Source organism: Oncorhynchus kisutch, linkage group LG9, assembly GCF_002021735.2.
Source record: "Oncorhynchus kisutch isolate 150728-3 linkage group LG9, Okis_V2, whole genome shotgun sequence".
In the NCBI taxonomy this organism is placed as follows: domain Eukaryota; kingdom Metazoa; phylum Chordata; class Actinopteri; order Salmoniformes; family Salmonidae; genus Oncorhynchus; species Oncorhynchus kisutch.
In genome coordinates, this window is record NC_034182.2 from 39706922 (window position 1) to 39722457 (window position 15536).

General features: G+C 45.2%; 1 protein-coding gene across 1 annotated transcript in view; it reads left to right on the forward strand.

The window, feature by feature from the left end:
* Positions 1–15536, forward strand: part of nwd2 (NACHT and WD repeat domain containing 2) — a 75922-nt gene that overhangs the window by 11306 nt on the left and 49080 nt on the right. Inside the window, exon 3 of the mRNA XM_031832573.1 lies at positions 11762–11850. Coding sequence (XP_031688433.1) covers positions 11762–11850 — 89 coding nt within the window. The remainder of the gene's footprint in view (positions 1–11761; positions 11851–15536) is intronic.

Below are 15536 nucleotides of genomic sequence, written 5' to 3' on the forward strand. Positions count from 1 at the left end.
AAGCCATATCTCAGACTGGCCAATAAAATGAAAAGATTAAGGTGGGTAAAAGAACACAGACACTGGAGAGAGGACCTCTGACTAGAAGGCCAGCATCTCGGAGTCGCCTCTTCACTGTTGACTTTGAGAGTTTTGCGGGTACTATTTAAATAAGCTGCCATTTGAGGACTTGTGAGGCGTCTGTTTCTCAAACTAGACACTCTAATCAAATCAAAGTTTATTTGTCACGTGCGCCGAATACAACAGGTGTAGACCTTACAGTGAAATGCTTACTTACAGGCTCTAACCAATAGTGCAAAAAATATATTAGGTGAACAATAGGTAAGTAAAGTAATAAACCAACAGTAAATACAGGCTATAAACAGTAGCGAGGCTATAAATGTAGCGAGGCTATAAATGTAGCGAGGCTATAAACAGTAGCGAGGCTATAAACAGTAGCGAAGCTATAAACAGTAGCGAGGCTATAAATGTAGCGAGGCTATAAATGTAGCGAGGCTATAAACAGTAGCGAGGCTATAAATGTAGCGAGGCTATAAATGTAGCGAGGCTATAAACAGTAGCGAGGCTATAAATGTAGCGAGGCTATAAACAGTAGAGAGGCTACAAACAGTAGCGAGGCTATAAATGTAGCGAGGCTATAAACAGTAGAGAGGCTACAAACAGTAGCGAGGCTATAAACAGTAGCGAAGCTATAAATGTAGCGAGGCTATAACAGTAGCGAGGCTATAAACAGTAGCGAGGCTATAAACAGTAGCGAGGCTATAAATGTAGTGAGGCTATAAACAGTAGCGAGGCTATAAATGTAGCGAGGCTATAAATGTAGCGAGGCTATAAACAGTAGCGAGGCTATAAACAGTAGCGAAGCTATAAATGTAGCGAGGCTATAACAGTAGCGAGGCTATAAACAGTAGCGAGGCTATAAACAGTAGCGAGGCTATAAATGTAGCGAGGCTATAAATGTAGCGAGGCTATGAATGTAGCGAGGCTAAAATCAGTAGCGAGGTTATAAATGTAGCGAGGATAAAAACAGTAGCGAGGCTATAAACAGTAGCGAGGCTATAAACAGTAGCGAGGCTATAAATGTAGCGAGGCTATAAATGTAGCGAGGCTATGAATGTAGCGAGGCTAAAAACAGTAGCGAGGCTATAAACAGTAGCGAGGCTATAAATGTAGCGAGGCTATAAACAGTAACGAGGCTATATACAGTAGAGAGGCTATATACAGTAGCGAGGCTATATACAGTAGAGAGGCTTTAATCAGTAGCGAGGCTATATACAGTAGCGAGGCTATAATCAGTAGCGAGGCTATAGACAGTAGCGAGGCTATATACAGTAGAGAGGCTATATACAGTAGCGAGGCTATATACAGTAGAGAGGCTATGTACAGTAGCGAGGCTATACACAGTAGAGAGGCTATGTACAGTAGCGAGGCTATATACAGTAGAGAGGCTATAATCAGTAGCGAGGCTATATACATTAGCGAGGCTATATACAGTAGAGAGGCTATACCAGTAGCGAGGCTATATACAGTAGCGAGGCTATATACAGTAGAGTGGCTATATACAGTAGCGAGGCTATATACAGTAGAGAGGCTATAATCAGTAGCGAGGCTATATACAGTAGAGAGGCTATATACAGTAGAGAGGCTATATACAGTAGAGAGGCTATAATCAGTAGCGAGGCTATATACAGTAGCAAGGCTATAAACCATATCTACATGTACATACTTCCTGAATCAGCCTGACTAACACTGGTTAGTCAGGCTGATTGTGGTAGTATGTACATGTAGATATGGTTAAGGTGACTATGCACATATGATGAACAGAGAGTAGCAGTAGCGTAAAAGAGGGGTTGGCGGGTGGTGGGACACAATGCAGATAGCCCGGTTAGCCAATATGCGGGAGCACTGGTTGGTCGGCCCAACTGAGGTAGTATGTACATGAATTTATAGTTAAAGTGACTATGCATATACAGTACGATAAACAGAGAGTAGCAGCAGCGTAAAAAGAGGGTTTGGGGGAGGGGGATTCGGGGGGGGGGCAAACAATGTAAATAGTTTTATGTTACATGTTCAGGAGTCTTATGGCTTGAGGGTAAAAACGAGTCTTATGGCTTGAGGGTAAAAACTGTTGAGCCTTTTTGTCCTAGACTTCGGTACCGTTTACCATGCGGTAGTAGAGAGAACAGTCTAAGACTGGGGTTGCTGGGATCTTTGACAATTTTTAGGGCCTCTGACACCACCTGCTGTAGAGGTCCTGGATGGCAGGCAGCTTAGCCCCAGTGATGTACTGGGCCGTACGCACTACCCTATGTAGTGCCTCGCAGTCAGAGGCCGAGCAATTGCCGTACCAGGCAGTTATGCAACCAGTCAAGATGCTCTCGATGTTGCAGCTGTAGAACCTTTTGAGGATCTCAGGACCCATGCCAAATCTTTTTAGTTTCCTGAAGGGGGAATAGGCTTTGTCGTGCCCTCTTCATGTCTGTCTTGGTGTGTTAGGACCATTCTAGTTTGTTGTTGATGTGGACACCAAGGAACTTGAAGCTCTCAACCTGCTCCACTGCAGCCCCTTTGATGAGAATGGGAGCGTGCTCGGTCCTCATTTTCCTGTAGTCCACAATCATCTCCTTAGTCTTGGTTACGTTGAGGGATAGGTTGTTATTCTGTCACCACCCAGCCAGGTTTCTGACCTCCCTATAGGCTGTCTCGTCGTTGTCGGTGATCAGACCTACCACTGTTGTGTTGTCTGCAAACATAATGATGGTGTTGGAGTCGTGCCTGGCCATGCAGTCGTGGGTGAACAGGGAGTTCAGGAGGGGACTAAGCACAAACCCCTGGGGAGCTCCAGTGTTGAGGATCAGCGTAGCAGATGTGTTGCTACCTACCATCACCACCTGGGGGCGGCTCGTCAGGAAGTCCAGGATCCAGTTCGAGGGAGGTGTTTACTCCCTGGGTCCATAGCTTAGTGATGAGCTTTGAGGGCACTATGGTGTTGAAGGCTGAGCTGTAGTCAGTGAATAGCATTCTCATATAAGTATTAATTTTGTCCAGGTGGGAAAGTGCAGTGTGGAGTGCAGTAGAGATTGTATCATCTGTGGATCTGTTTGGGCGGTATGCAAATTGGAGTGGGTCTAGGGTTTCTGGTATAATGGTGTTGATGTGAGCCATTCCCAGCCTTTCAAAGCACTTCATGGGTACGGGCGTGAGTGCTACGGGTCTGTAGTCATTTAGGCAGGTTGCTTTTGTGTTCTTGGGCACAAGGACTATGGTGGTCTGCTTTAAACATGTTGGTATTACACACTCAGTCATTGCAGATGTAGTGAAATGCTTGTGTGTTCCTAGCTCCAACCGTGCAGTAGTATCTAACAAGATACTATTCAGACCTATTCAGTCTGTCTACAAACAGGCTCTCAAAGTGCTTGATAGGAAGCCCAATAGCCATCATCATTGTCACATCCTTAGAAAGCATGAGCTCTTGAGTTGGGAAAATCTTGTGCAATACACCGACGCATGTCTTGTATTCAAGATCCTTAATGGCCTGGCTCCCCCTCCACTCAATATTTTTGTTAAACAGAAAACCCAGACATATGGCAGCAGATCCACAAGGTCTGCCATGAGAGGTGACTGTATAGTTCCCCTAAGGAAAAGCACATTTAGTAAATCTGCATTCTCTGTGAGAGCTTCCCATGTCTGGAATACACTGCCATCAGACACACATAACTGCACCACATATCACACTTTCACAAAATGCTTGAAGACATGGCTAAAGGTCAATCAGATTTGTGAACATGGTCCCTAGCTGTGTGTTTCCACTCTCCATGTTGTCTGTTGTCTGTAGCTTGTGAGGTGTGGAAACACTTTGTTGCTTTTATGAATTTTGACTTGCTGCTTTTTGTTCTATGCTGCTCTGTCTGTATGCTACGTCTTGCTTGTCCTATGTTGCTCTGTCTGTATGCTATGTCTTGCTTGTCCTATGTTGCTATGTCTTGCTTGTCCTATGTTGCTATGTCTTGCTTGTTCTATGTTGCTATTGTCTATATTGTAATTGTTTTTAATAACCTGCCCAGGGACTGCGGTTGAAAATTAGCCGGCTGGCTAAAACCGGCACTTTTACCGAAACGTTGATTAATGTGCACTGTCCCTGTCCCTGTAAAAAAATAAAATAAACTCAAACTCAAACTCAATTCACAACAATACACACACAAATCTAAAAGTAAAATAATGAAATTAAGAAACATATCAATATTAGGACGAGCAACGTCCGAGTGGAATTGACTAAAATACAGTAGAATAGAATATAGTATATACAAGTTTACAAACACCTACAAATACATTTAAACTCCGTTTTTCACAATTCCTGACATTTAATCCTAGTAAAAATTCCCCGCCTTAGGTCAGTTAGGATCACCACTTCATTTTAAGAATGTGAAATGTCAGAATAATAGTATAGACCAAGCCATTTGCGACCAGCTTTAACTTCCCGACTGATGTCTTGAGATGTTGCTTCAATATATCCACATACTTTTCCTACCTCATGATGCCATCTATTTTGTGAAGTGCACCAGTCCCTCCTGCAGCAAAGCACCCCCACAACATGATGCTGCCACCCCCATGCTTCACGTTTGGGATGGTGGTTTTTGGCTTGCAATCCTCCACCTTTTTCATCCAAACATAAAGATGGTCATTATGGCCAAACAGTTATATTTTTGTTTCATCAGACCAGAGGACTTTTCTCCAAAAAGTACCATCTTTGTCCCCATGTGCAGTTGCAAACCCTAGTCTGGCTTTTTTATGGCAGTTTTGCTTCTTCCTTGCTGAGGGGCCTTTCAGGTTATGTCTATATAGGACTCGTTTTACTGTGAATATAGATACTTTTGTACCTGTTTCCTCCGGCATATTCTCAAGGTCCTTTGCTGTTGTTCTGGGAATGATTTGCACATTTCGCAACAAAGTACGTTCATCTCTAGGAGACAGAACGTGTCTCCTTCCTGAGCGGTATGACGGCTGCATGGTCCTATGGTGTTTATACTTGCGTACTATTGCCTGTACAGATGAATGTGGTACCTTCAGGCGTTTGGAAATTGGTCCCAAGGATGAACCAGACTTGTGGAGGTCTACAATTTATTTTCTGGGGTCTTGGCTGATTTCTTTTGATTGTCTGGGTAGTGTGTAGGGCTTGAAGATTGCTATGTGGGTAGTGTGTAGGACTTGATGATTGCTATGTGGGTAGTGTGTAGGACTTGATGATTGCTATGTGGGTAGTGTGTAGGGCTTGATGATTGCTATGTGGGTAGTGTGTAGGGCTTGATGATTGCTATGTGGGTAGTGTGTAGGGCTTGATGATTGCTATGTGGGTAGTGTGTAGCTGATGAGAATGCTAAGAATTAGGTAGAAGTGGGCTCTGGAGTGGACATTGGGCTCTGAAGTGGACATTGGGCTCTGGAGTGGACAGTGGACTCTGGAGTGAACATTGGGCTCAGGAGTGGACAGTGGACTTTGGAGTGGACAGTGGACTCTGGAGTGGACATTGGGCTCAGGAGTGGTCAGTGGACTCTGGAGTGGACTAAGTAGAGTGAACATTGTGTATGGAATGGAAGGAACAGGATTGGGGAAATTATGATAGAGTGAGAGGAGAAGGAGAGGAGGAGGAGGAGAGGAGGAAGAGGAGAGGAGGAGGAGGACAAGGAGAGGGGGAGAGGAGGAGGAGGAGAGGAGGAAGAGGAGGAGAGAAGGAAGAGGAGAGGAGGAGGAGAGATGGAGGAGAGGAGGAGGAAGAGGAGAGGAAGAGGAGAAGGAGGACTGGGAGAGGAGGAGAGGAGGACTGGGAGAGGAGGAGGAGGAGAGTATGAGTGGATGAGGATGAGGAGTCTACAGCATGTCTGTCTGTCTGTCTGTCTGTCTGTGTGTGCGCATGCGTTTCCAAGACGACAGGCGCTCTGCCATGTCTGTCACACACACTTTACACACACGCTCATCTCTGTGCCATGCTTACGTCAACATGCCATACCTCATCATATCTGGGGGGAGAAGAGCAGTGGTTTACTGTTATCAGCAACATGTGCTTTCACACACCTTGACTTATTCCACCTGTTGTTGTGTAACAGCCTGAATCCATCTGCACACAATAACCCATAATGAAAAAGTGAAAAACATGTTTTATATTAAATCCTTGAGACGTCACTACAGCTTGATTGGACTCCACCTGCGGCCAATTCAATTGTTTGGGACATGATTTAGAAAGAAACCCACCTGTCTATATAATAAGGTCCCATAGCTGACATTGCATGTCAGAGCAGAAAATATATGATGTTGGCCAGGGAACTGTCTGTCGATCTCCGAGATAGAACTGTGATGATACACTACATGACCAGTAGTATGTGGACTACTACTCGTCCAACATCTCATTCCAAAAATCATGAGCACTAATATGGAGTTGGTCCCCCCTATTGCTGCTACAGCAGCTTCCACTCTTCTGGGAAGTCTTTCCACTCGATGTTGGGAACATTGCCGCCGAGACTTCAATTCAGTCACAGTGAGGTCGAGCAGTGATGTTGAACGATTAGGCCTGGCTCGCCGTCGGCGTTCCCAAGGGTGTTTGATGGGGTTGAGGTCGCAGATCTGTGCAGGCCATTCAAGTTCTTCCACACCGATCGCGACAAAACAATTTCTGTATGGACCTCGCTTTGTGCACAGGGGGCATTGTCATGATGAAATAGGAAAGGGCTCTTCCCCAAACTGTTGCCACAAAGTTGGAAGTACAGAATAATCTAGAATATCATTGTATGCTGTAGCGTTTACAATTTCCCTTCACTGGATCTAAGCGACCTAGCCCTAACCATGAAAAACAGCCCCCAGACCATTATTCCTCATCCACCAAACTTTACAGTTGCCACTATGCACTGGGGCAGGTAGCGTTCTCTTGACATCCACTAAACTCAGATTTGTCCGTCGGACTGTCGGATGGTGAAGCGTGATTCATCACTCCAGAGAATGTTTCCATGGAAACCCATCTCATGAAGCTCCCGACGAACAGTTCTTGTGTTGACGTTGCGTCCAAAGGCAGTTTGGAACTCGGTAGTGAGTGTTTTTACGCGCTTCAGCACTCTGTGGTCATATTCTGTGAGCTTGTGTGGTCTACCACTTCACGGCTGAGCCGTTGTTTCTCCTAGAAGTTTCCACTTCACAATGACAGCACTTACAGTTGACCTGGGGTAGCTCTAACATGGCAGAAATTTGATAAACTGACTTGTTGGAAAGGTGGCATCTTTTGACGGTGCACCATTGAAAGTCACTGAACTCTTCAGTAAGGCCATTCTACTGGCAATGTTTGTCTATGGAGATTGCATGGCTGTGTACTCTATTTTATACACCTGTGAGCAACGTTTGTGGCTGAAATAGCGGAATCCACTCATTTGAAGAGGTGTTCACATACTTTTGTATATGTAGTGTATCTGAGGAAGTGTATAAAATAATTTCTAGAGTGTTGAACGTTTCCAAGAGCACAGTGGTCTTCATAATTGAGAAATGCAAAAAATATGGAACTACCCAGACTCTGATTAGAGCTGGCCAACCGGGGCAAGAATAACCTTGGTCAGGTAGGTGACCAAGAACGCAATGTCCACTGTGACAGAACTTCAGAGTTCCTTGGCTGAGATGGGAGAATCTGCCAGAAGGACAACAGTCTATACAGCACTTCACAAATCTGGGCTTTATGGGAAAGTGGCCAGACAGAATCCACTCCTGAGAAAAAGGCACATGACAGCACTCCTGGAGTTTGCAAAAAGTCACGTGAAAGACTCTGAGAGCATAAGGCAAAAGATTCTGTGGTCTGATGAGCCATTATGTTCACTTTTTTACACCTGAATGCAAAGCGCTATGTCTGGAGAAAACCAGGCACAGCTCATCACCCATCTAACACCATCCCTACCTTAAAGCATGGTGGTGGCAGCATCAAGTTATGGGGATGCTTTTCAGCGGCAGAGACTGTGAGACTGATAAAGATAGAGGGAACAATGAATGGAGCCAAATACAGACAAACCCTTGATGAGGACTTGCTTCAGAGTGCAAACAACCTTAGACCCGGGCAAAGATTTACGTTCCAACAGGACAATGACCCCAAGCATACAGCCAAAACAACCCTGGAATGGTTTCAAAACAAGAATGTGAAAGTCTATGAGTGGCCTCGCTAAAGCCAAGACTTGAATCCCATGGAAAATCTATGGAAAGACTTGAAGATTTCTGTTCACCACCGCTCCAGATGTGCAAAGCTGATATAGACATACCCAAGATGACTCAAAGCTGATCCAGACATACCCAAGATGACTCTACGCTGATCCAGACATACCCAAGATGACTCTACGCTGATCCAGACATACCCAAGATGACTCAAAACTGATCCAGACATACCCAAGATGACTCAAAACTGATCCAGACATACCCAAGATGACTCTACGCTGATCCAGACATACCCAAGATGACTCAAAGCTGATACAGACATACCCAAGATGACTCAAAGCTGATACAGACATACCCAAGATGACTCAAAGCTGATCCAGACATACCCAAGATGATGCAAAGCTGATATAGACATACCCAAGAAGACTCAAAGCTGATACAGACATACCCAAGATGACTCTACGCTGATCCAGACATACCCAAGATGACTCAAAACTGATCCAGACATACCCAAGATGACTCTACGCTGATCCAGACATACCCAAGATGACTCAAAGCTGATACAGACATCCCCAAGATGACTCAAAGCTGATACAGACATACCCAAGATGACTCAAAGCTGATACAGACATACCCAAGATGACTCAAAGCTGATACAGACATACCCAAGACGACATAAAGCTGATACAGACATACCCAAGATGACTCAAAGCTGTAATCACTGCCAAAGGTGCTTCTACAAAGTATTGAGTCAGGGGTGTAAATGCTTATGTAAATTATATAAGGGATTAAGGCGAGACCCAGATGCAGACACGGGACGCAGATAGTTTGAGTCTTTGATATTTATTACATCCAAAAGGGGTAGGCAAGAGAATGGTCGTGGACAGGCAAAAGGTCAAACCAGTTCAGAGTCCAGGAAGTACAGAGTGGCAGGCAGGCTCGAGGTCAAGGCAGGCAGGCTCGAGGTCAGGGCAGGCAGGCTCGAGGTCAGGGCAGGCAGGCTCGAGGTCAGGGCAGGCTCGAGGTCAGGGCAGGCAGGCTCGAGGTCAGGGCAGGCAGGCTCGAGGTCAGGGCAGGCAGGCTCGAGGTCAGGGCGGGCAGGCTCGAGGTCAGGGCAGGCTCGAGGTCAGGGCAGGCTCGAGGTCAGGGCAGGCTCGAGGTCAGGGCAGGCAGGCTCGAGGTCAGGGCAGGCTCAAGGTCAGGGCAGGCAGGCTCGAGGTCAGGGCAGGCTCAAGGTCAGGGCAAGCAGGCTCGAGGTCAGGGCAGGCAGGCTCGAGGTCAGGGCAGGCTCAAGGTCAGGGCAGGCAGGCTCGAGGTCAGGGCAGGCATGTACAGAGTCCAGAAAACAGGCAAAGGTCAAAACCGGGAAGACTAGTAAAAGAGAATAGAAAAGGCAGGAGTACGAGAAAACCACGCTGGTTGACTTGGAACATACAAGACGAACTGGCACAGAGAGACAGGAAACACAGGGATATATACACAAGGGATAACAAGAGACTTCTGGAGGGGGATGGAGACAATCACAAGGACAGGTGAAACAGATCAGGGTGTGACAAATTAGATATTTCTGTATTTCATTTTCAATACATTTGTAAACATTCCTAAAAACATGTTTAAAATATAATAACTTTGTCATTATGGGGTGTAGATGGCGGAGAGGAAAAAAATTTATGTAATCCATTTTGAATTCAGGTTGTATCTTTAACAAAATGTTGAATAAATCAATAAATAAAATCAATAAATCAAGGGGTTTGTATTCTTTCTGAATGCAATGTAACTCTAGTTCAGCTAGGAAATTATAGATTGTTTAGTAAATAGCTTGCGTTTTTAGAAATGCACATATTTTATAACAGAAAAGAAGCCTGTGTCATCCAAAAGCCCCCCAAAAAATGATCTAACCCTAAAAATAGTGTCCTAGTTTTGTAGCACGAACCAGTCTTGAGCAGGGGACATATTTGAGTGTGACACAGTTGTGTTTGATGTGTTCCATCATCACGGGGACTGTTCTTCTCCTGGGCACGTTCTGTTTTTAACTGGCTGTCCATCCAGACCTATCCCCCTCCGGAGAGAGAGAGAGAGAGAGAGAGAGAGAGAGAGACTGGACGGGCTCTGTCCTATCCAATTATTGTAACCCAGGGGTGGGCCGTGGGAAGGAGAGAAAGACAGAAGGAGAGATGAGGAATGAAAGTGGAATAGAACAATGACCCATAGAGTCACTAGTCTAAGATACCCTTCCCACCCTAACTATACCACGTACCCTACATACAGTTTATTCTACTCAGTGTTTTTTCATTCAGAAAGATGACGCCATGAGCCATTTTTTTGTCTCTTTTGTCTCAATTCGTACACTCACAACTATAATTTGCGAAGAGCCAATGATGGCATTCTTGGCAGATTTAGCTACTGTTGATGTTGAGGTCTGTAAAGTGGGAAGTTGGCATGTTATGATGATGATGTCATCGTTCCGAGTGAAGGATATAGCCTTTTAATGTAACGGGTATTACACTGAGTGTACAAAACATTAGGAACACCTTCAGTTGCTCTCAGAACAGCCTCCATTCGTCGGGGGGATGGAATCTACAAGGTGTTGAAGAGTTCCACAGGGATGTTGACTCCCATGCTTCCCACAGTTGTGTCCATTTGGCTGTATGCGGTGGACCATTCTTCATACACTCCTCCCCTTCATCTTTAACCCGGCTCCTCCCCTTCATCTTTAACCCATCTCCTCCCCTTCATCTTTAACCTTTCTCCTCACCTTCATCTTTAACCCGTCTCCTCCCCTTCATCTTTAACCTGTCTCCTCCCCTTCATCTTTAACCTGTCTCCTCCCCTTCACCTTTAACCCGGCTCCTCCCCTTCATCTTTAACCCATCTCCTCCCCTTCATCTTTAACCTGTCTCCTCACCTTCATCTTTAACCCGGCTCCTTCCCTTCATCTTTAACCCATCTCCTCCCCTTCATCTTTAACCTGTCTCCTCCCCTTCATCTTTAACCTGTCTCCTCCCCTTCACCTTTAACCCGTCTCCTCCCCTTCATCTTTAACCTGTCTCCTCCCCTTCATCTTTAACCCGTCTCCTCACCTTCATCTTTAACCTGTCTCCTCCCCTTCACCTTTAACCCGTCTCCTCCCCTTCATCTTTAACCTGTCTCCACCCCTTCATCTTTAACCCGTCTCCTCACCTTCATCTTTAACCTGTCTCCTCCCCTTCACCTTTAACCCGTCTCCTCCCCTTCATCTTTAACCTGTCTCCTCCCCTTCATCTTTAACCCGTCTCCTCACCTTCATCTTTAACCTGTCTCCTCCCCTTCAGCTTTAACCTGTCTCCTCCCCTTCAGCTACACTGATTGAAGAGGATTTAACAAGTGCCATCAATAAGGGATCATAGCTTTCACCTGGTCAGTCTATGTTATGGAAAGAGCAGGTGTTCTTAATGTTTTGTACACTCAGTGTATATTCGTGCTTTCCCGGGTCAAAGTTGTGACCAGTATGTACTGAATGTATGTATCATACAGTGAGAAAGCACTTCATTCATACTTATCAATGTCCCTGATACTTATCAATGTGTTCTCGCTGTCGTCTTGTTTTCAGACACAGAAGCGGAGAGGAACGCACTGAAAGAGCATGTCTACCCCAAACTACGGGACTTCTGCAGAGAGAATTATGGGATTGAGTTCCAGGTAACATAAAAATGGGTCTTTTTCCTCTTCGTCTGTCTTGCAGTGTAAGAAAGATGTTTTTTAAACAATACCCAAGTGATGCTCAGGTTAACTCGTAACCTTCAACCCCCCTGTGGATATATCCGGAGAGCAGCGGATTTAGGGTCATGAAATATTGTGTGGATGAAAGGGGGGGGGGGGGGGGCTGCGGTTCGAGTTGAAGAAGGAAAAAACGATACATAAAAAAAATCCAGAATGTATCAGTCTTGTGCAATTTATATCTATAGGCTACATTGAGGTTTTTCTTTGATTATTTTTAGGCTATCTGCCATTAAGCTTTAGGGCCTACCTTTACGCAAACCTAACAGCCAATTGCAAAAATGCTTTTGGGAACTAGCAGAAAAAGTTAACATTGATCCATTGATGCAATGTTAGAGTTTAATCCAATAGGAGGAAGGCTGTGGAATGGAGAGTTGAAAAGGAGGGAGGCTCAGAACAGTGTTAGAGTTTAATCCAATAGGAGGAAGGCTGTGGAATGGAGAGTTGAAAAGGAGGGAGGCTCAGAACAGTGTTAGAGTTTAATCCAATAGGAGGAAGGCTGTGGAATGGAGAGTTGAAAAGGAGGGAGGCTCAGAACAGTGTTAGAGTTTAATCCAATAGGAGGAAGGCTGTGGAATGGAGAGTTGAAAAGGAGGGAGGCTCAGAACAGTGTTAGAGTTTAATCCAATAGGAGGAAGGCTGTGGAATGGAGAGTTGAAAAGGAGGGAGGCTCAGAACAGTGTTAGAGTTTAATCCAATAGGAGGAAGGCTGTGGAATGGAGAGTTGAAAAGGAGGGAGGCTCAGAACAGTAATGTTTGGGGAAGATTTTAAGGGCTAAAAGAGGATGATGGCGGTGCCTATTTTTATGTGTGATGATTGTGAGGCGCTATACAAATTTAACAATCAAGATGGGGAACTTCAAATAGGCCTACGGCACCTTAAGGGAACTGTAGCCTACTGTTCAGATGGGTTGAAATGGAAACTGATATCTGGACACTGACTGTAGGTCTATAACCTCTCACAGCTTTAATATTAACTCCTGCGGAATTAATTTTACACCAAATGTTTTGACTCGGGAACAGGTCAGCATCTTGACAGCATGCTAATGGGCAGTTAGAGACCGTCTGTAAAGGTGTTGTCTTTATCAGCATCGTAAAATCGTATAGTATTTCAAAGAAAACTCAAAACCTGTTTTTGCTTTGTCATTTTAGGGAATTGTGATGCCATTATGGGGTATTGTGTGTAGATTGATGAGGGGAAAGCATTTATTTAATCCATTTTAGAATAAGGCTGTAAAGTAACAAAATGTGGAAAAATTCAAGGGGTCTGAATACTTTCAGAAGGCAGTGTAGTATTTCAACCATGTAAAATATGCATCTGGACCGAACTGAAGTCTTATCAGAAACATGTGGGTCGTTTTCACAGTTTCTATTTGCTTACTGGTCAACTAAACTAACATTTAGCACAGAAAACAAATATATATTAAATTGTGCATTTTCACCCCGGTCTCTAAACGTCATTGCTCCAAGAAAGGGGCAGAGATGACAGAAATAAGCAGAGATGACAGAGAGAAGCAGAGATGACAGAGAAAACTTTACCGGCATAAACTACATTGAAGTATTCATTCTATCATTTATGACATTATTCTGGTGAGCAAGGAATGATTTATTCTTCTTGGGTAACGTATTGACAGAAGAGAAGTCACTTGTACCTACAGCAGTTAACACTATTTATAATAAGTGTTGCATGGAGGAAATTGGACCTGGAAGTCCCTCCTTTCAGCACAATATATTTGACCTAAATCCTCCCTGAACGTTAAAATGTTTGACCCTCCCTATATGCCCACAATAAAACTGTCACTTCTTGGACAGACCGGAGCCTTAGACATGCAGTTTTAGAAAACTGGTCTTCGTCCTGTAGGCATTTACATGGCAACGCAGGAATTTTGAAAGCGCACCAGTGTTGGAGGCCAGAAGGTCGTGGGTCAGCAGACCACCGTGGACAAGAGTAGAGGTGGAAAGATCTCCTTTATAGTCAAAGCAGGTCCGAAAAAAATAGCCTTTTATAAACATTTCATGCAATTTTACATAATTTTACATATTAGCAGAATCTTTTTTAATACCACACAAATGACTGGAATTACAGGCTAAGAATGGACAGAGAGACAAGTCTATATGCTCGTCTTATCCTATTGTTTCAATGCCAAATCAGTGTGTCTTGTATTCAACAAAAATGTCACTGTTTGCACATAATTCAATCTGACATGTCATTAGGAATCTGAGCATGGTACTTTCAAAAGTTAGGCCTATCTTTCCACCCCAGACAGAGTAGGCCCTACCTTTCAACCCCAAACAGAGTAGACCTACCTTTCCACCCCAGACAGAGTAGGACCTACCTTTCCACCCCAGACAGAGTAGCCCTACCTTTCCACCCCAGACAGAGTAGACCTACCTTTCCACCCCAGACAGAGTAGGTCCTACCTTTCCACCCCAGACAGAGTAGGACCTACCTTTCCACCCCAGACAGAGTAGCCCTACCTTTACACCCCAGACAGAGTAGGCCCTACCTTTCCACCCCAGACAGAGTAGGCCTACCTTTCCACCCCAGACAGAGTAGGCCCTACCTTTCCACCCCAGACAGAGTAGAACCTACCTTTCCACCCCAGACAGAGTAGCCCTACCTTTACACCCCAGACAGAGTAGGCCCTACCTTTCCACCCCAGACAGAGTAGGCCTACCTTTCCACCCCAGACAGAGTAGCCCTACCTTTACACCCCAGACAGAGTAGGCCCTACCTTTCCACCCCAGACAGAGTAGGCCTACCTTTCCACCCCAGACAGAGTAGACCTACCTTTCCACCCCAGACAGAGTAGGCCTACCTTTCCACCCCAGACAGAGTAGGCCTACCTTTCCACCCCAGACAGAGTAGCCCTACCTTTCCACCCCAGACAGAGTAGGCCTACCTTTCCACCCCAGACAGAGTAGGCCTACCTTTCCACCCCAGACAGAGTAGGCCCTACCTTTCCACCCCAGACAGAGTAGGCCTACCTTTCCACCCCAGACAGAGTAGGCCTACCTTTACACCCCAGACAGAGTAGGCCTACCTTTCCACCCCAGACAGAGTAGCCCTACCTTTCCACCCCAGACAGAAGTAGGCCTACCTACCTACAACCCAGAAGGTTGTATCTCAGCCTCTGATCGATGGGCTATAGGAGATTGTACCTCAGCCTCTGATAGATGGGCTACAGGAGGTTCTATATCAGCCTCTAATCGATGAGCTATAGGAGGTTGTATCTCAGCCTCTGATAGATGGGCTATATGAGATGGTATCTCAGCCTCTGATAGATGGGCTATAGGAGGTTGTATCTCAGTCTCTGATAGATGAGCTATAGGAGGTTGTATCTCAGCCTCTAATCGATGAGCTATAGGAGGTTGTATCTCAGCCTCTGATAGATGGGCTATATAAGGTTATATCTCAGCCTCTGATAGATGGGCTACATAAGGTTGTATCTCAGCCTCTGATAGATGAGCTATAGGAGGTTGTATCTTGGCCTCTGATCGATGGGCTACATAAGGTTGTATCTCAGCCTCTGATAGATGGGCTATAGGAGATTGTACCTCAGCCTCTGATAGATGGGCTACAGGAGGTTCTATATCAGCCTCTAATC